Source organism: Xiphophorus maculatus, chromosome 10, assembly GCF_002775205.1.
Source record: "Xiphophorus maculatus strain JP 163 A chromosome 10, X_maculatus-5.0-male, whole genome shotgun sequence".
Classification (NCBI taxonomy): Eukaryota; Metazoa; Chordata; class Actinopteri; order Cyprinodontiformes; family Poeciliidae; genus Xiphophorus; species Xiphophorus maculatus.
This window is the reverse complement of record NC_036452.1, coordinates 18,688,253-18,710,671: the sequence shown is the minus strand read 5'-3', so window position 1 is coordinate 18,710,671 and position 22,419 is coordinate 18,688,253. Positions and strand designations below refer to the sequence as shown.

Genomic DNA, 22,419 nt, shown 5'->3' with positions numbered 1-22,419 from the left:
TCCTGCCTCTCGCCCAGTGACTGCTGGAAACAGGGACCAGCCCCCCAGGCACAACTGGGTAGAGACAATCGGTGGAGGAAGTTGGAGTTGACTTGATGATGGATTCATGTAAGAAAAAAGATTAGAATCACTCTTTTCTTTAAAAATTTTGAAAAAAGTGGAGAAATGCTTTAATGTCTCTAGGTAAGGGGTGGCAGGAATCCAAAAAAACAAGAGGGAAATGAAAGAATAAGTAACTTGTGCTTAAATGGTTTTGCAATGGCAGCCCTAATGACCATCCTCTGATTAATTTAAGCAGCTGCCTAACACTAGAAGAAAAAAAAAAATTAATAGAGCTAATCAGCACCAAACAGGAGCAGGCTGAGCCGTAATGAGGACATGACAGTTAAATTCTTAGTGAGACAGAAATGAATACCTGCTCTGAGTTTTGACACATTATGGATATTGTGCTAATGAAAATTCAGGCAACCATAAATATTAAAAACAATTTTAAAATCTACACAAACGACTCGAAAGACACACAACGGGGGGGAATAAAGCGCCCAGCGAGACGCGGCTGGCGCTTCCATCACAGACGGCCATTTGTATGTTTCAAACTGAATTGGACTAAACGAATCACTTCTACTGTGTGGAAATTGCAAATTTCTCATCACAGTAAACTGTGAACCGAATGTAGCAGAAGAAAACCTCGAGCTCCTGAGAAAGGAGTTGTTTATTATTTATGTTATTTTCATCCCAACTCCTCGACCTGTTTTGTTTCACGTGTTTGCAGACGCAGCGGAGTATCGGCTTCACTCCACAGCGATCCGGCTGACCCCTCCAAAAGTGCTGGTAAGAGTGTGAAATGAAACGCTAGATAAAGTTTTAACGTGCCGGCGCGGCGGTGCTCTGTTCCACCGAGCCGCTACAGATGCACAAACATGACCTTCATGGTAAAAACATCAACGGCAACAACCCGTCCTGTGAATCCTGACTGCAAAAACCAACGCCTGAGGTATAGAGAGAGGGCTCTGTGGACCGATGGAGCAGAAATTTATTATTTTAAACTGGGGCTGTTTTTTTATTGATTAAATCTGAATTATTTAATGTGAATTAAAGGTGAATGCACTTTTTTACTTTAACATGGTTTATTCTTAACCTTGAGGGTAAATCGTGGATTTTCTGTAAAATTTCTGATCTCTGGATGGTGCAAGGTTTTGGACTGTAATGCCAACTTCGACCAACTCTGCTTTCTCTTAAAGAGCTGGAACTTAAGAAGACATAAACCAGCATTGAAAATATGATTGCTCTAAGCGATTGTTGATGATTGATACAAGAATCAGAGTTGACATTTTCATAACATCTTAAAACAAGACATGTTGATGGAGGAACCATTCTGGCTTCAGCATTGTTACAACAGTGGACTCTGGATATATTTCATAGACAATGCAAATTTTTATCAAACACTAACACATCTTGGATGCTGCCAACATCTTCAAAGCCAATATTTTTGACAACAGACAGATGTTTAAAGTTTAACTGGATAAAAATATATGTATATTCTATATTCTCTTCTCACCGTCTGTGATCTTCTGACAGGGTTTCACTTTCTTCTACAGTCAGAATGAACCACAGAGATGCTTTGAGACGTAGAAAATACGATTTGTCTCTAAAGAGCTTCTTAAAACTTTTTACTGTATTTAAAAAATATATAAATAAAATGAACAATAGATATCAAACTCTGAGTCTTTTTCACTGAGTAAATGTAATAAATTTGGTCCCCAATCAAACAGAATCTCCAGGATTACCAAGTCTGAAAACACCCTAAGAATGAAAGTGGAGGTTTTTTTTCAACTGATCTGACAAAATCAAACAGTAAGAAAAAAAAAAAAAGCATGTAGTGATTAAAAGTGACTTTCAGATTCAGTTTTTAGGCCCTAAGGAATTTCTCTACAAGTCATTACTAATATCCTGGAGAATTGGAGGGGAAAGAAGCCTGTTTCACAAATGTACCTGGCAAACAAGTAAACAAAACTGCATTTCAGAAAGTTCGGCAATACAGACGTAATGTTCAGTTCCTCTGCAGCCATGAGTTTAATGTTCACAGGAATGAAGTTGGGACTTTTAATACAACTTCCTGCACTACTTTTCCGCTACTCTGCAGTAAGGCCCCCCAACGCCCATTTGTACGCACAGCTAAAAAAAAAAAACCCAAATGTGAACCAACACTAGGCAATTTTCTCAAATTCTGATCTCACTCTGGCGATTTCCACTCAAAGCCCCGGTCCGAGGGGCTCTGAGGAGACGGGCGTGAGCTTCACAAACCAGCCGAGCAGAATCAGAGAAGGGCCGAGGCTCATTAAGACCCCGGGCGGCTTCGTTCAGTGATCCCATCATAATCTGGAGACCAATTAAATTCATTCAAGAAACTCCAGCACAGTAGCCTCCCACCAAAACTCTCCTTCCGCTTATCAGCTCCTGACACCCCGCGGCCTCGTCACCTTCCTGGCCTCCTGAAGCTTATGTCAGAAAATAACCTCCACACACGGCGTTGCTCTGAGGCAACCCCAGGAACCTATTAGTGATTAAAGTTTCCTCCCGCCTACCTCGATGTCGGTCGGCTCTTGCATTTACCTCCCTAGCTTGTCGTGCTAAAGCGCGTTCGAAGCCAGCGGTGCCGTTTCTTAACACGATGACAAAATCCTTTGTGACTGACAATGCCCCCTTCAGATTACCGGAGTTAAATCTCTAAATGGCCGTTTGCGCTGCCAGCACGCCGTGTGTGTTTTGTGAGACTTAACGGTTAAATCGGCCTCAAACACATCTACGATCAGTGAGCTGCGGAGACCGGTCGCACACGCATTCCTCTAGATACAGTCGCCTGCAACTCCACAAGAGGATTAATCACATTAAATTTCCCTCTGCTTACACAGTAAGGGTTCTCTGGAGAATACCTCCTTGGCGAGTTTGCATAATAACATCCAGATGGCGGGCAAGTGAGTCAGTAATATGACATTTGGTGTGGCATTTTGTTTCACATCACACTTCCAAGCATCGCATCCATATAAAGCACTCTGGGGAGGCATGCCAAGGGAGAGTGAGCCAACTGGAAAGCACCTTGAAACCCCCTGCCAAGGTTAGAGAAGCAATCGCAGAGCTAATTGTAGTTACACGCTCGTACCCGTATTCCTGTGACTGCCATTGATTTCTGCATTCTTTGATGTCCAAGTGGGAATCCCGCCTATTTTTCATGAGAAGAAATGTTGCAGTGCCTTGCAAAAAGTGTCCTCGCCCCTTGATCTAAATGGCCAGAACAATTAATTGCAGCTTGCAGTGAAAGAAATGTACAACTTTAAACTTTATAGAAATAAAAATGCGAAAAAGTTGACATGATTTTGTGTTCAACGTGTCAGAAAACTAACTCTATCACAGTGAAGCTGCAAAACACGGTGGTGGCTGCATTATGCTGTGTGATATTATTTGCAGCAAGAATAGGACAGCTGGTCAGAATTAAAGGTAAAATGGATTCTGTTTATTAGTGTGCATTCAGTTGGAAAACCTTTTAGAGATGGCAAAGAAAGGTGCAGGATGATGACACAGTTTCATCTGGAGATACTTTACTTTAAAGCAGAATGCCCTAGTCAAAGTCCACACTAAATCCAATTGAGAATCAGACTTCTGTATAAATGCTTTCAACCATGTCTGACAGAGTTTCAACTATTTCCAAGCAGAGTTACAGACTGTAGATGTGGGAAGCTGGAAGAGACATGTAGTCACTAAAGGGAAAATGATCAATGGGAATGAAAACTTTTACAAGACTCTGTGTGCTTATAAAAGAGAAGGGGAGGAGAGAAAGGTGGTGCACTGCCAGCAACTCATTTATCCGTGCAGACAAACGTGGTCATCAGGGTGTTTGACTTGGCGCCCATGCGTTGCCAAAAGTCAACTTCATTATGTCAAGTAAAAGCAATTTGCAGGAAAACAAACTCGCAAAATGCCAGAATCCTCGACTCTTCCACTTCCCACAGGAGAAAAAGTAAGAAGCCGGGAGCTGGGTGGAGCGCAACAACAGGAAACTATTCCACCGGGTACGGGTGTGTGATAAGTGTTGACGGGGGTGGGAGAGCAGATAGCATTGTGACGAGACAGTGAAATGATGTTGGTCTGAGTCGTTTATTTATTTATTTATTTTTTAAGTTTAAACAAATATCTGTGGAGAATAATCTCATCCAGAACCAAAAGAAGTCCATACAATGATTTAAAAGGTCATCCTTTCCTCCCAGGAGGGTGTTTACAGTCATGCAGGAATATTCTAGCCTCGGGTACATCATTAAAGGTCAACTTTATATCACATGGACACTGGTGAATTAACTCCACTGTACTGCAGCGTGCAATGGAAACCAAGACGTTAAAACTGGACGAACAACATTCTCTTTAAAGTTACCCTTGATACAAAGACCACACTCTAATGTCCCTGCAATGAAAGCTCACTTGATGGACAACGTGTCAGTATTACAGAGGATAAACTGGCCTACTGGTGTTTGTACAGGGCTCTGAACACGCTCTGAGACTCCTCACACTTTCTAAACAGCTGCCATGAGGCCAGTGGTGGCGCAACATCAAAAGCGCAATCAAGAGACTGCCACACAGCTTTCTGCCTCGAGATGTTAATTACGTCCCGCATGCGGTACTCTACCTGCTTTCAGGTCAAACTGCAGGAGTTTTAAAGGAGCTAAAATACCGTCGTGCTGCTGTCAAGATTATGACCTTCATGTCATCGTAGAGATTTTACGTTTTATCTATTTGTGTTTGTTTAGATACTTTGGGTTATTTTGCCATAATCTATTGAAGATCAAAGAGAAACATTCACATTTTGCAAACTTTTTGCTTTATGGTGCTGATGGAGTCAAAACAAAACTGATAGGATTTTCTTTTGACATGCCAGACATACGTGCTTTTCAGGGTGTTTTCACACCTGATGGTCAGGTAGACTCGGTTTGTTTGGGGACCGAAATTGCAACATTTGTTACATTTTCAGCTGGTCATACTGTCCAGACTAATGGAAAAAGTTGTTCCCCTCCCTCATCTGTGGTGGCGCTGCCAAATGAAACAAAAATACCAGAAGAAGACATAAGTGCAACTTCCTTCTTCAGAAAACTTAAAACAAAAAGCGATTATAGGATTCCTTTTTCGTCTTTGTAAAAGCTCACGAGTCATTTTAATGCTGGCGCTAGACTCTCATGTTTGTTTTGGTTGCATTTACCCAGAATGCCCTGCGCTACAGACCACTTCCTAGACCTTTCACACAAATGAAGTAGAGTTTGATTAAAGTGGACTAAACAGGGCCGATGTGAATGAGTCTTGAGAGAAAAATCAACACTGGGAAAACATGCATACATCACTCAGAAAGGCACCGTCTTAAATCTGAACCTAGAACCTTCTTCCAGCGCTATCATCTACAAATGAGAGAACTCTAATTTGAAAAGGCGATTATTTAGCCTGCCAACAAAATTTGTCCAACCCCCTTAAAAGAAACAATAAATACATCAGGCAAAAAAGTTTGCATGGTATACCTTTACCCAAAGTCCAAATAATTGATTGGTGCACATCGGGGAAAAGCACCCCTAAAGTTTTAGGTTTCAACTCTTTCAACTCTAGCATGGTGGACTCAGACAGCCTAGAATACACTACAGACAGATAAACACAACCTAATGAAAAGCCTAAAGGCTTGATATCACTCAACAACACACGAGAGTGGACAGAAGAGCAGTGGGGAAGGGAGCGCGGGGCTATGGAGACAGAAATACACTGGACGCTGGATAAAGTGAGATAAAAAGCAGATAAGAGAAAAAAAACCAAGGATTTGGTGGAGTGCTGCAATAAAAAGTAGAGAGAACCATCAACATGGGCGAGTGATCACAAGCCCTCACAGCGCTCCCTCAGCCCCTCACCTCCGCACCCCCCACCGCGGATTCATAAGAAAGCCATCGTCTGCTCTCTGCTCCGCTCCCCTCATGGCATCCTTCTCTAAAACCAGCAGCCATTCTGCTCTTTTAGCCCTGCCAAGCAACATGCTGAAGCTATGACGGCCCCAAAAAGGAGCTCGCGCTGCCACGAGGGCTTCAGAGTGCACATCCTTTATGTGTGGGGGTGGGTGTGTGTGTGTGTGTGTAAATCCATGTGACAGGTATGAATACAGATAGTGGAGTCCCGCCGGCTCAGTTGTCAGCGTGCTGTGCTGTTAGTAACACCTCCTTGCCTTCCTCTCGCCGCCGAGGACGCGGAGGCAACGGAAGCCACCGTGGGCCTGACATTTAACAACTGACAAAGAGTGTTCACATTTAATGGCTAAATGTTAACTGTCATAATAGCCCCACTTCACTCGATTAGTGGGGACAAAACTTCAGGGCCCTGGATAGAAGCAGCTTCCACCTCTCCATTGATTTCCCTGGCAGAGCAGGAAGCTTAACGCTGACCCAATTGCAGCATTGATGATAAAGCTTCAGAGTTTGGTTAATAGAACTTGCTGCTCTGCTAATTTTGGCTTAACTGAGTGGCTACTGTGGGTAATGCTTTGTAATTAAGAAAAAATGACCATTTGAGCTCAAAGCTTGACTTTTATCCAAAGGTATTTGTCTCATTCAGCCAAAACTATAAGAACCAGTGAATGTATAATCTCTGCACTAACTTCTGTCTTTAATTTCTCTGATCTGCGTTGCTGATGAATGAGTCGTCTTACACCTATAGAGCCTTATAAAGGCGTTTCTACTCTTTCAACCTTTTCAGTAGTGCACACATGTGAGATGGAGGCAAGATGCATGTTTTCAACAGAAGTGTGCGATACTGCACATTTTGATTTCAATCCGATATCAAGTAAATTACAGGGCCAGTATCGCCGATACTGATACCCAAGTATTGATATTTTATTCTTGTGGTTTTTCCTTATTTCCTTTTTTTTTTTGTTAAAACCTTGAACAGACTTTAGATAAAGTCTATAGGTGTCTACAAAATATTTGAATAACATCTTCACACAGCAGAAACGGAAACAGTAGAAAAACACATTTGTGTGGATTGTTTACTAAATAAACTGCAAAAAATGAGATCTAATCAAAGCAAAAATCTTTTTCACTGTGGAGTTGGGAAACTACAATACAAAAATAATTTTAAAGAAATTCAAGAGGGAATCTGGAACTAAAATATCAATCTTATTGGAAGCCTTTTCATTTGACTCCTGCTGAGTCTTTTGTAAGTATCCACTTAAAAAAAAGTGTAATAGAAAAGATAATATATATTGTAGGTTTATATGCACAGATCTATGCAGTTTGAATGTTTATGTCAAACATGTATATGTAAGTTTATTATCTTACAAATGCATTTCCCTGTCATATTGGTGGTGCGCTGTAGGGTTGGTATTTTCTCAGGTGGTAAACAGTTTGAAATATTTGTGTATTCGCGCTCTAGAAAATCCCAGTCAGAAGTCCAGATTAGAAATTGGCTGTTCACAGGCATCCAGTCCGGCTGAGCAAAATAGAATGGGCAAAACGTTCAATATTGATGTGGAAACCTAGGAAAGATGTGCAGCTGCAACTGCAGTGGATGGTATTTCTAAAAAGCATAGGGATGCCTGGGTAAAAATACACATAAAAATGTTCATATTTTTATTTGTATAAAGTTTAGTCTATTAAAACATTTGCAAGCCGCTGTAATAAGCTATCTCTTCACCCACTGTTTTTAACCAAAGCACAATTTACGTGGAGCTAAGACGGAATAAATATTAACATGTATGCCAGCCTAATTGGTTGACACATCAGTGTGGTTTCTGAAACTTGACTGCGCTCCATGAAGGCAGTGAGTGACAGCTCCGCCTAGGCATCAAGGCAGGAGGCAGAGAATTTATTGTGATTTCAGTGCCTCCTGCAGACTCACTCGTTGATTTCTGACTTGAAAATGCTGCTGGCAGTTGCACTGGAGCTCCGTCAGTCTCTTTGCACCCTCATTTTTAATTCATCACGCTGCAGCTAACGCTCTGCGAGTGTTACATATTAAAAGTTTTCTGCTGTCGCTCGGTCAAAGTCGAGTGCTCAAACTTCATTGCATTGAGCCGGCAGGACCTTTAGAGAGCCGTGCATCAATAAAACACCTGCAGACCTCGATGGACCGAAGCTCTGTTGGGAAGGAGTGTGGGTCAGACTCAGAATTCCTCTTTAACAATGTGATAGACAAACAATTACGTCAAATTCTTAATCCTACTTGTTTTTTTGTTGTTGATGTGACCTCATTTTCATTATCTTGTTAAGTTAGTTTAAATATGCAATGCTATAAAAATGTTCCCAAGTGTTCAGGAATCATGAGCTGAAAAAAAAGTAAATATAGCTGCCGGCAGCAGAGGGTGTGAATCTTCATCAGTGCAGACAAAGTGTTTGCATATTGTAGCACGTGATGAAGCAACATTGTTTCCATTTGTTGCTGCAGCACTTGGGTAGCATATCTTTAAATTGCGTAGTAGTGTTGTAAATGTGTGGCATACTGTGTATGGCATTTCAGTTTTGTGAAAGTAATGTGATGCTGTGGACTGTAATGACACATCAAAATTGCAACAAAATTGCAGAAGCTGTTGTATGCGCTTGAGAAAGGAATAGTGAGGCTTTATCTCCCTATGCCATTAAAATGCAAGGAAAGGGAACCAGATCCCTTCTGAAAAGGGGAACTGGTTCTACTCATAGTGGTAAAACGTTGCAAACAGGTCACAAACTGGACCCTGAAGTATGAGAGATCTAAGACAAGTTTATTTAAGTTTGGTTAGAAATCCTATGGTTTTTAGTCTAGATCTATTTCTGGGTATCTTTTCAGTAAGAGACTTCACGAGTGAGCACTAATATTGGCACAACAAAAAAGCTGCTTTATTTTGACTGTCTGCCTTCAAGTGGCTTAATGGCTTAATTATTTGACCGCCAGTTTCAGCCCTCTTTGCATTTTATTAGTTACATGCCAACGCAAACGTACCCATAAAGTCCAGCAGATGTGAGAAATTTTGACTTCTTCTGCGATATAATCTGCAAGTGATGCTAATGTGCAACAACAGACTGGAATGATTAACTCCTAGATAAAAGCCAGTTAACCTAAACATCTATCAGTTTGTCTGTATTGATATTTGGTGTAATGGATCCCTTTAATTGGCTTGAATTTACATAAATATACTCATTTAACTGCAGGTTTTATTTTTTAATTTGTCAGTATAATTTTGTCATTAAGAGTCATGGCAGCACACTTTTTAGAAGCATACATTCTGGTGTCTGCACTTTGAATTTTGATCATCTATTTGAACAATTTGCTTCATGAACAACTAATGGCTTATTTGAAGTTTTGCCCAATTGTCAAAAAATGTCAGAAGTCACATACTGTATGTTTACTATATTGAGATCTTAAGTTGCCGTACCGTTTCTTACAGTGTTTTTGCTATTGTTTTGTAAAACAAAGTGGGGAAGGAAGATTTTGCTAAGCCAGTCGTGTCGGTCTTCTAAATAGTTGTTTTGTTTTTGATGCATTTCTATTTTGAATACTGTGTGTATACTGGGATCAGTGGGGTGAAATCCACAATATTCTGCTTCATAAATGTAGAGAAAAAACCCAAATGGCCCTGTCTTGTTTTTTTTTTCTGTTAAAAGATCAACTCAACATAATTGGAACAATCTGAGCGCTCCTAGTGGTCATAAAGCTGTAACCCAAATTGAGTAGAAAGTACGGCATCCCACAAGTTTCACTTTCAGTTCAAATTCCCATTATTATCCTGAGGCGAACCAGTTGTTTGGATAGTATAGTTTGATTATTAATGTACGGGAGATGCGGTGGATTGGTGGAATTTTTCAACATTTACAAAAGAAGTACATGGCTTCATATCTGCCAATGCCATTGAGACAAAATGCTCACATTTCACACTCAGACAGGTATTATAAAGCTAATATGCTGCACAAATGGTATTGATCTTAAATCCCAGTAAATGTATACCTCTCCCAAGTTATTCATGCTAATTTCCAGTCTTGCATGTACAGTGCATTGGTGTTTACCTGCTAAGGAAGTTTTCATTTCTCAATTTTCTTATGAGTTAACATAAGGTGAATAAAGACGGGGCTGGAAGTGCACTTACAAAACAACTTTAGCTCAACGAGATGATTGCACAGAGTGTCTTTTCAGGTCTGCTATCCAGCCGTTGTAGCACTACTCTATTGTTTCCCCCGGCGACAGAGCAGACCTGCAGAATTAGAGTCAATCCTGTGCACATCGTTTCCATTACGCACCCTCATCTCATGTGGTATTTAACAGGGTTAGCTTTAAATACTGCAGCGCATGTCTGTTTCATATCAGTAAAAAGCAAACAAAAAACAGACCAAAATGAATAATAGTGATTTAATTCCTTGAACTGAGTTGGAAAATCTCTTGAAGAAGTCCTAAAACAAACAAACAAACGATACGACTGTATCAGTTTTCTCAGCTATAATGAGCCATCTCCATTAATTTAATAAGAGCTTCTGTTTGTATCCACACGCAGACGATCCTTCTGATGAATCAGTTTTGCCATCATAATCATTTGTACTTTGTTAAGACGGCACATCCATGTTGGGTTATCCATATTTCACATCGGATAATGACTAAATCTAAATGAATGTGTTTTGAATTGGTTGAAATGAATAGCTCCGATGAAAAAAAAAAAAATTCAATACCACTCTAATGCTCTAAACGTGTGGAACAACCCCTGTCCAAATTGCTTCCATCCGGTACGCTGGTAAGTATCGCTCTTTATCTCATAACTCACAATCAAACCCCCAGACAGCAAAGGCCAAGTTGTTACTTGACGTGTCATCGCCTTTCCCTTTTGACAAATGTGCCGGGATAGTGTCCGCGGTGGTGGGGAAGCAAGCGCAAGACGTTGAGATGGACTTCGTGACCGGCTCGTTGTGGAAAACGATGGACAGGTGAACTCTTGTGACCCCTGTGAAGGCAATAAAGTAACCATTCCACTGGGAGAGCGGAGTTGTTGTGTCACAGCAAAAGACATAATTAGCCCAGGTTTTTCTCCCCGAAAAACCAAAGCCGGCATTTGCATGGTAAGTTACATCGAATGAATAAATGTAACAGCGAAGGCCGTTTCTTTTTTTCTTCTCAGCAGTCGACGGAGGTGCCAACCAAGTCCGCTTGCAGGCTGTTGAAAAGCAGACTTCCTTTTGAGAGGAGGTGGAGGGCGAGGAACAGGCAGAGGAGGAAGAGGAGGGTCCGTATATCGTAAGCAAGGATAAGCACAGATTTATCTGATGTCTCCTTAAGATAAAAGAAGTAACATCATCAAAACTGCGTTTATCCGTGCCTTTATAGACCAGCCCTCCTCTCCACTGAGACGGACAGAGCCAGAGAGCACACGCACGGCAGAGGTTAGCACATCAACTCCAGCGTCAGGACATCACAGAGAAAGTGAAGCAAGTTTTTAAAAAGAAAAACAAACGTACATTTCAGAGGGCACAGATTAGAACAGAGGAGTGAAATGAGGCTGACCAGTCAGGTTCTAAGGCACAGCACAATAAAGAGACTAAACACGATGTGGGCCGGCTGCAACAAACACCAGGAGCGTCGCTTTACTTGCAGTGCGTTTTGGCTTTTTCATGTTTTCCACAACTTCCATCCAATCTGTGCTCAAGGAGTGTCCCATTCAGTTAATAAATGGAAAACAGAGCAGGAGAGACGGCAGCTGTACGGTGTTGAAGGCAGGCCCACATTAGCACACAAGAGTTTAGAGCAAAACCAAGAAAGGGTGTCACGGTACCAGGTTAGTCATTCACAGCTACTACAGGTTTCTGCACTTTTAATGGACCTTACAGATCATGTTAGTGAGAGAGACAAGGGAGGAAGAGACGTCACTGAAGCTACTGTCTACAAACACGGTTACTGTCTGTTGTAACATTTTTCCTCATATGAAATAAGAACAAAGGAAATGATTTTCTTTTCAGTAAATAGCTGATTTATATTTACTATGATGGAGTATTAGGGCCACGCTAACACAAGAGAATTAAATTACAAGAATAAAATAATTATAATATCATAAGAATAAGCTTGTATGAGAGCAAAGTAATAAGTGAATAAAGTCATAAAATTAAACATTTATTCTTGTAATATGACTTTATTCCATATTATTATGAGTTTATCATATTTTAAATTCATTCTTGTAATGTTACGACTTTATTCTCACCAATACTTTGTCGTGATTTAGAACGTACAATCAAATGTAGATTTTTAACTCGGGAACAAACTCAGAATTATTGTGAAATTTAGAAGAAAAAAAAATCAATTCTCAGGAAATCTTAGCAATTAATAAATGTGATTGTTTTGTTGTTTACTAAAGTTGATTAGCCTTTAGCTAAACCAGCTCTAAACATGCACAAATTCTTAACATTTTTCTTAAGTTAAAAGGATACTGTAGGTGTGTTTTTAGGTGAGCTAAGATCCTCCAGCACCAGTTTTAACATGTCCAAGTACTTCATGGAACTACTGTAACCGACTGAACACTGTCTGTGTTTTTAAGCAGAAATTTCAGTTGAATCAATGTTTATTTAGGAGGAAAGCATTCATCTGGCCAATCAGCCAAATGTGGGGAAATAACATATGGTGAACAAAAGTTGTTCAGTGTGAGGGATTGGTGCAAAGTCAGCGACACAACGCAATTGGTTGTGTAGGTTCACTACCTGCCCTGCTAGGCGGAGTGAACGCTGCAAATCAATCACTTCATGACGTTTTAGCCAATTTGACAAATAAACCCAACTTTACTGCATTGTTTGATAGCCAGGAATAATTGAATGTGTGTATGACGGGAATGGATTTACGTTTTTATAAAGCGTCTTGAGATGAAACGTCTTGCATCGTGTTGGCGCTATATAAACCGAATTCAATTCAGAACCGTTTAAAAAGAAGGCTTAGCCAACCAAATGGTAAATGTGTATCTCTTTTCCAACTTTTATGTATTCTTTACATCAAATCAATCATTTCCTTTGCACTTTGGCTACTTTGCAAGAAAAAAAAAAGTATTATAAAATATCTGACATGCAAATTTTTTTGTTTCTATTTTGCATTTTCGGGGGGGTGAAAGAAAAAAAAAAAAAGATCTGCAAATAATATCTTGAAGTCTCTCTTGAGAGAATACCGAAATGAACAAAACCCGTGAACGTAAAGCAGAACAGTTTGTGGACAGTCAATAAATTCTGCTTAAAATCCTCCTGTACCGTTACACCCCGTGAATCCAGCACATACAAACCAGACTGTAACACAGGTAGTTCATCACACAGACAGGAGAGCTAAACGTTACAAGGTCGAATACACAGGTTAGATAAATAGATAGAGGTCAATGGGAGGGCACTGCACCATGATTAACACTCCAGGTTTGAGCTGCCTCCAAACACTGTCTCTGCTGCTGCTGAACATTAACAGGCTCACAGAGCCAATCCAAACAACAGGAAGTGGTTTGAGGCAACTTTGACCCTTAAACAGAAAACAGCCATCCCTACCATGGTGACTCTGGGAGCGGACCGGCCAATGTTTTTCCCCTAGAAAACAGAACCCAGTGGTTATTGATCAGACTGAGCTACAGCCACAGAATGTAATCACACTGAGCTAGTAGTTAGCAGAAGTCAGAGCAAGAAAAAAAAAAAAGAACAGAAAAGGTTTTATTCAGAACATCAGTCTGGTAGACATGGTCGATATGTGTGAACATTCCAACATTAGATAATAAAACAGCACAAGAGCTTAATGTCATTATAATTAACCCTTATAAATCTTTAACGGGCGCCCGGGGGCCACAGCAGCAGATTTCTGGACATGCCGAATGCGGGAGGCAGCGGGGAGATGAGCACAATTTTAGCGGTTTGATATTGATTCTGTGGCATTTTATCTTCCCATCAACTACTGGCAGATCCCATCTGACACCATGACACAAGGTATCAACTATTACTGCTAAGGCGCGGGCGGAGGGGCGGAGGCATGACAGAGAGGAGTCGGGATTTTGAGATGAAAAGAGAGAAACGGGGCGAGAGGAGAGGTGGGGAGAGGATAATGAGAAGAAGAAAGGCGAGGAGTCACTGCTGTTCCCCTCCGCCCTCCCCCACTCCACACACACCCCGACACCACGGGGCTCCAGCCATGCAGCACTTTGATCCATCACTATTGATTTACCATCAGCGTCTCATCGCCACTGCCTCCCACACAGCAACCAGGATGCGTTCCTGAGATGTGGCTCAGGACGACGAGCACACCGGTTTTGACCTTAAACCTATCAACTATATGAACCATTATAGCGCAGTTTACATCTATGAGAAGTCTTGCTGGAGATGCACTCTGAAATGAAAATAACAGGTTTCTTTTTTTTTTTTCATTTCAGCAAACTGACAGGGCCTTAAAGGGGCAGGATTATGTGTTTTCCAGGTGCATAGTGCCATTTTTACAGCATTATCAAGTAACTGTGTTACCTCCAGATGTAAAAAAAAAAAAAAGCTTAATATTACTTAAAAGAAACTTTAGTTCCTGATTTAACACTTTGAAAATGGGCCTCTGTCTCTTTAAAAACGCCTGCTCTTTCTGAAACTCCACCTTCAGGAAGTCATCACAATATCAATCCTCCATAATTAACCGTTTAGCGTCTTTACCAGCGTTGCTCTGAGAAGTAGCTCCTATAATGAGCTTAGCTGAACCACAGTTCCAACAGGTGGTTTGCTAATTGCTGATGACTAGTCTGAAGGAGTAGAGTAGGAGAATCATGGGGGAGGGCTGCTCTGTGAGGACGAGCTGCACCTTAAAGGTGGGGCTAAGCCCAACCAGGCGTTTTGGACAGCTCAAAGGTTGCCATGGAGATGAAAGGATTTCTCAAACATGCATGAAAGAATCACGGCAACACTCCTTGTATGTTTTTGATGAGTGAATAACATTATAACACGATGTAAAGCTCCAAAAAGTTGATTTGGCATAACGCTGCCCCTTTAATAAAAGTCTCTTTGACATGTAGACATATTTAGAGAACAGAAATAACCTGGACGGTGCAAGAACACCGCATGACTGTTGCTATAAATGTTTGCACAGGTCAACAACAGAAATCACTGTATTAGTCCAGATATCCATGCAAACACATCTAAGCCCACTCTAGTTCCTAAACATTGTTTTAAGAACCGTCTTTGTGCATGAACACTCTCAACCTTCATGCTCTTCTAATCTCTAATTGGTACTTAACAAGAGTCACACATATTGTTTTAAGCAAACATTTTTACCGCCGTTTCTCTTGAATATATACATTAAAAGCGAAAATGTACTCCTTTTATGGTTTAAATATGCATCAACTACATCCAGCTCTTAGAAAAGATTTTTATTTGAGTTTAATAAGTTTATTAAGAATACTTGTTTTGAAGTCTAAGCGGGGATACCCTGGATTTTATCCTTTGTTGGATTCAAAAGTCTTACAGCAAACCAGGGACCTGCAGAACACTTGTTTTTCTTTTTAATTATGAAATTATAAGGCATTTTACACACACAGAGGTTAAGACTTCAGGGAAAACCGCAACTTCGTATCGGCCAGTAAATTCCAGTCTGTAGCAGGGGGACATTCTTATTTCTAGTCAATTAGAAAAACTATAAAAGTAGTGAAGATATAAATAGCTGGCATATTCAGAGGAGAGTGTTTTATCTCTGGGAGTGTTTTCCGCAGAGAAGAGACTCTCCTGTCCTTGGCTCGGTGCGCAGCTTAAGCCTTGTGATGTAATACTACAGTGAAGGAACCCGGTGAACCCGGCGAACTCCCAACATTTTTTAAAGTGAGAAACGAGGCCGCTGTAAATCATCAACTTTAACAGACGCAGAATGCATCCCTTGAAATTTATTTGTGGTATTTCAGCGGATTCTCTCTGAACCAGCTGGAGAAGCAAAAACAAAAAAACCCCTTCAAACTTTTGTGATCCATCAAACAGCAATCTCCCAGTCTTATTGTTTGGTTGTTTTTTTTTAGGAAGAAAAATCTGATAAATTCTCAAGCCGAAGACTTAACATTACGCTTCTTAGTTTTTGTTTTGTGAAGGGCAATACCTAGTTTTGTTTTTTAGCCAGAAACACGTAAGGTTGACGAGTGCAAAAGATTCAAAACTTCCCCTCAGCAAATAAGCAAACGATGGTTTCGATTCACGGTGTTGCCATCTAATGTTAGGCAGCCTTCTCGATGTTTAGTGTGTTTTTTTATTTTGCCCGGGGAGAAGCGCAAGTCGGAGGCTTCAAAAACAACTGTCAGCCGAGGGTACAACACTTTTCATGAAAGACGAAACCTTAACGGCGGTTACAAAGAGCGCCTGGCAGCTCAGCGGGGCGCGCTCGCGCTGCCTCACTGGATTGGCACCGCGTTTTCAAGTGCCATTCTCACACCTCCACTTATTCAGCGAGAGCAGTTCTGACGACAAAAGGAGGGAGGAAATTTCAGAATTTCAGATAATGCACCATTTTAAATAACACAACGCCAAGCATAAAAAATAATAAGCTGAGAAGAGAAGAAGAGAATCCCTTCCGAGTGCCAATCAACCTGCCAGCGTTCCCACCCGCAGCTTTTTCCAGTATTTGCTCAGCTTTTCAAGATTTCCTCTACTTGGATTTTTCCGCGGCAGACCTTGGCATATCAGCAAAATTATTTCACTGGAAACATGATGTGGCGCTTGCTTGCTTATATAAGAGGCTAGGACTGATGCAATAAACAATAAGTCAATCAATTAGCATGATTTATCATCTTCCTCTTTTTATTCCATCTCTCTTCCTACCAAAAACTAGACGACAAAAGCCTTCAGTCTGGTGCTTTGGTCTCAACCAGCCCGTTTTGTGAAGGACAATTTTGTTTACAGAGACTTCATAATTCATTTGATTTGTTGTTTTGTTTATTTCTTTTGGATATTTAAAACGTCTTCCAGTTCCAATGTTGATAATGTTGTTCATTAGAATTTAAAGTGTACGGATATTTGAGAGGGTGCACTTGCATTGTTATGCCATTACCAATATATTTCTTGAAAATAATCTCAAAACAATATTATCGTTCATTGCGATAACTTCTGGGACAATTTGTCGTCCAGCAAAATTTATCGTGACAAAAATCGATAAATCAATGGTGAGTCTTTAAGAGCCGAGTTCAGAACTACCAACTGTTTCACAACTTCAAGTTTTGCTTCCACTGATAATAGCAAATAAGTACAGAAATCAGAAATTACACACATAAAAGTGAGCGCCTTTTGCTAAATCTCTTGATCTACTGTCAATATTTGAGTTTCATTGATAATAATGAGTATTTCAGTGACATAACGGCTTACATGATGGTAATACTGACTCCAGGGGCTGCTGCCAGACTGTGATGTATGTTGCAATAAAGCTAAATGTTTTTTTATGACTGCGAGACTTCACATAGTCTTGCGTTTCATATTAACACACAATGTAGCGCATGTAGCTCTCATAAATCTCATAAAAAAAATTTAAAAAAAAAACCTCTCACTTGCTAATGATGCGGGTGCAGCCTGGGAGCCGAAACCACATTCAAACCAAATGTTCATTAATTCATCGCTGCAAATGGATCATCGTAATGTGATAACTCCGAGCTTTCAGCGTAGCATGGAAAAGAGCTGTTAGGATTCTGGGTTCACTGTTTTACAGCTTTGTTCCTCAGCAGAAAGCGATGAAGGAACCCAGTGGTGTATTGTTGTCAGGCTCTTAATGTCTGGTTTAGTCATTTCATTTTTTTTTCTCCATGGGTTTACAACCTCATGCCACTGATGTGTAGCATGTTAGAGTGCACTGACGGAAAACAGTGGTGAGGCTTTTAACCAAGTTGTAAAAAAAATGTGTGACCACGTGCCACAGACTTACAGAAACAACACTATGTTGTTTTAAGAAAGAAGCATCTGTTGTGGCAGTAAATGAAGGCGAACTTTTAGTTTTTTCATAAACAGCTTTCTAATTTCACTTTCAAGCAGCTGCTGCTGCATTACAACTCTCACTTGGAGACTCGTCTAAGTTGGCTTTGCATTTCTTGTATGCACAATACCCAGAAAGTCCGGCGGACGTCAGAGAGGTCTTTGTTTTTTTTTCTTTCTCTCTTCCTGGTCGGCCATGTTTGTTTACGTTGAACTCACGTTTGGTCTCGAGAGGTTTTGTGAGATTTCCCTGATTGTTGTTTGTGTGTTGCCGTGTTGCTCGACGCCACAAACTTTAAAACCAAACTTTAAGTCTTTTTTTTGTGGTCTCAGGTTTTGAGAATTGGTGCACAATTTTAAAATCTTGCCATGTGAGGCAGGCGTAATAATGTTACTGTCAGAATGTTGTGTTAATGAGTTTGACGCTGGAGAACCAGTTTGTTCACTTAGGATGACTTTTGACTTTTAATAGATTTTCACTTTGACCAAAAAATTGGTCATAAAGTCAGCATAGACAATCTAGATAGCTACCAGTATGGACAGGGTTTTTTCAGGCACTGCTAACTGCTTAGCATTAGCATATTAACAAATTAACACGTCCGAGACCCAAACTGCTCTGTAATTGTGACAAAATGTCGAGCACCGTTATTGTGCAGTAGACTAAAGGTGTAATTTATGTTGCACCACACACGCACGCACACACACACTTAACACGGGGGACACACGCTGACAAACTCACAGCTGCTCCCCTGCTGGGCGTGTTGGAATTGCTATCAGTCCCTCAGAACCCTGCTTGCATAAGCCACACTGCCAGCTCCAGCCCACGTCGACCTCCGCATTATACTGTAGCATCTGAAACAGCTTTTCTTTTTTTTTTTGACAGCGTCGTACCTCACTTCTCTTCGTGGAGACGAGGCCACGTGCGAATAAACATAAGAATGATGTGAAGCACGGTATGAAACACAAAGGCGCGTAGGGAAAGATTAAATTTGTTGTTTGTCGGAAGAGGAATGAAGCGTCTCAGCCCGCTTTAGAAGACCCGCTTAGAGCGGCTTGTGCGGCTGTTTGGGGTTTGCTCCCTCTACATTTAAAAGTAACGACGTGAAATTTTTCATGCTCAACTGGTTCAGGGGTTGAGACCATAAAGCAAGAAAGCCGATCGTGACGTGATTAACAAAAGAGGAGTACAAAGTTGCTGCAGTTTACCAGTCTTCTAGCAGGGGAGAGAAAAAGGCTTTCTTCATTAACTCTCCATCTCATCCAGCAATCCCCTAAGCTCAGATAGAGCAGGGCGAGCGAGCAAGGGGAAGATTAAGAGAGAGAGAGAGAGAGAGAGAGAGAGCAAGGATTCGATAAAGAGGAGCCTCTTATTTCATCGCTTCACACACTGCTGGATGATCAAAGTACAAAATACTGTTTTAATTCCAAGAATCATATCTCATCTTCTGTCCACATACTCATTTTAGAGAATTATGCTGCAGGACGGCAGGGGAGAGAAGACACGGCACACAAATTAAGCTTCCAAACTTCAGCTCGACTGCTACAAAATATTTCACGCAAATGATTTTTGACCCACGATGGAATCTGCAAGCAGGTGAGGAGACTTCAGCGTCTGCCCCGAGGGGTTTCCACATTACATACCTTCCAATAGTCAAGTTTCCAAAGAAGCTAAACAAAAATGATTCTTAAAAAGAACTTTATTAAGACATGACTACTATCAAAAGGTAACTGAGACATGCCGACTCAAACTGGTCGGTTCCTGAACCACCAGGGTTAAAGATTTGAGTCTTTAAATAGCTTGAGATCTTCATTAACTCTGATCATATGAATAATCCTGCAAACTGCTGCAAACTACACAAGTTAGTGAACCCCTGGAACAAACTATTGACTAAATCTATTCACTTAGTCGAGCTAGACGGTTCTACTGCAGCGTTGTAAATATGTCTAAACAATGTCTTTTATACTTTTGGTAAAATCTTGAAATGTTTGGTTTAAAAGTGAACGTTTCTAGTTGTCTAAAATCAGGATTTCAGATTCTTGTTGACGAAATGTGACTCCATCGTTCGTCTCCCTTGCGAAGGTCTGGTCAGCCATACTTCAACTCTTTGACAGCGCCACTATGAGAGCTCAGTTGAGGTAGGAAATTACAATTCATGCTTTTTTTATTTATGTTGTTGGGTTGGTTTTTTTTTTTAAATCAAACTAAACTTTGTCTCTAAAGATCTCCAGAAAGGACCTGTGTTCATCAGATTACAGCTCAACGGTTCAATCCTCGCCTATTTGTGGTTTAGTATTCACAGATTCAACTATTCGCAGATTTATCTGTGGAACTTGACTTCAGATCATTTGCGGAAATCTTTCCATTTATGGACTTTTCTTGGCGATTTTGAAAAAATTGATCTAAAATATTCTAAAGAAAATTCGACTGGTGTAGCTGAAATAAGCCGGCCGCAATACTTTACTTGCAATTGGCTGACATTTGCAAACCAGCCAATCCAAGAGCGGAATTCATTTCCTTAGTGCTGATTGGTTGTTTCTCTTTCAGCACAGTTAAGGAAGACCGTGAGTTTTAGCTTCCTTGGTATTACCAAGACAGTTTCCACTGTGTGTATTATTGCACAATATGGTATATTTGGTGTTTAAACTAATAGATAGTTAGTTAATGTGGTCCCTGAGCTGGAAGTCCACTGTACAAATATGTAATTATGTCCCTGTGTTCACCATTAATGCCTCAGTCAGCACTCTTAAATGTTTCGCAAATCTTTTACTTCTATTTGGTGTTTTGCGGGAGCAGCCCCACCCATGATGGTTTCAAACCAGTTCTTTCTTCAGCTGCAGAACCAGTGGATGTAGAAGTTATCAGATAAATAGAGCAAAGTGTTTTACTTTCCCATGCTACCAGGTAATACAGCATTCCTCAAACCTTTCAGTTCACCTCCTCCTGGATGTGGTGGTGAACTGCGTGCCCCCTAAAATGCCCTACCCCAAATGCGTTCATAATTACTTATTTAAACGTGGGGACAAAATCCACGAGTGCTGATATGCCGCTTACTAATTTACGAGCAGATCTACTGCTTCTAGTTTCTAACCTAGAAGCATGCACAAACTCTGGTTCAGCACCCGCAGAACCTCACTATACAGGTTTACTGTGCTCAAAAAAACACGCCACATTTTCACTTAAGTTATCACAATATCATAAATAGAATCTTAGTTTTGTCTTCAATCAATGCAATTACTGTGAAAGTGGAAATTCATTCCGTATATATACACATATACAGCTTTGGAAAAAATTAAGAGACCACTTAAAATGATTAGTTTATCTGATTTCACTCTTTATAGGTTTATGTTTGAGTAAAATGAACATTATTCTTTTATTCTATGAACTACTGACAACATGCCTCTGAAATTCCCAGCAAAAATGTAGTATTTACTTGCAGAAAATGAGAAATAGTGAAATTAACAATAAAGATGCAATGCTTTCAGATCTCAAATAATGCAGAGAAAACAAGTTAATGTTCATTTAGGAACAGCAATACTAATGTTTAATCAGAAATCAATATTTGGTGGAATAACCATGAGGTTTTCAATGGGGTCCAGTGCAGTGGGCTCTTAACTTTTTCCAGAGCTGAATATGAATTAGCTCAAGAGATGGCCAACTGGATGAGTTTGAGAATTGAACGAGGCCACAGCTTTAGCAGTCAACCCCCTGCTTAACAGTAATTTTCACAAAAAAAACAATCAGCCAAAGTAGATGACACCTGATGCCGCTGCAGCGGAGACGCGCGGCGAACCGTGACCCCCCTAAAAGCGATCCTCCTTGGCTCTGCCGATGCAGACCAGCGCAGGACGACGTGCAGCTTCCAGCTCCCAATTCAACAGCACAATCAGGCTCGACGGGCTCCAGTCTTCACTCATTACAGCCAGTTAAACCTAAACTCATTAACAATGAAGCCATAACAATAGTGAGCACAAAGGCAGAAGGTGTGGGAGGACTGCCTTCACATGGGGGGGAGGAAATAAAAGACAGAAATGTAAGGGGTTTTTTTTGTTTTTTTTTTATAACCAACTGTCAGTCATTTACTAAGATAAAGGCTTCTTTATTACTGCATTGGGGGGCAGGAGCTCAGTGTTGCATTTTAATTACCATATTGCTTGGATTTTTACAAAGTGAACATAAGTATGCGTTGCCATGACTGTAACGGCTTGGCCTTATGAATAGAAATGTGTTCCACAAAAGACACCAGAGAGAGCAGAATTAAAGCCTCGACATACTCATTGAAATTGCCCATTTTTCCCCCCTCCATCTCCCTGGCCTCCTGCTTGAATTGGGACTAAAATGACAAAAAGGTTTTGGCTGAATATTAACAATTCCTCTCTGCACTAGAGGGAATATTGGTCACCTTTCCAACCATCTGTGATTTCACTTTCACTTTTGATCCTTTTTTCTTCCCTGCCCCCATACGTCAAAAGCGTAATTCCTTCTCTC

The 22,419-nt window shown here is 40.7% G+C and overlaps 1 protein-coding gene across 12 annotated transcripts in view; it reads right to left on the bottom strand.

Moving 5' to 3' along the window:
* The window catches only part of LOC102234723 (protein shisa-6 homolog), a 95,513-nt gene that overhangs the window by 17,344 nt on the left and 55,750 nt on the right, over positions 1-22,419 (bottom strand). For 5 of the 12 annotated variants that reach the window (XM_023340814.1, XM_023340813.1, XM_023340815.1 and 2 more), the window contains exon 5: positions 13,524-13,562. The exons of the other annotated variants lie outside the window; for them this stretch is intronic. In XM_023340814.1, the coding sequence (XP_023196582.1) occupies positions 13,524-13,562 (39 nt within the window). The remainder of the gene's footprint in view (positions 1-13,523; positions 13,563-22,419) is intronic. 12 annotated transcript variants of the gene reach the window in all.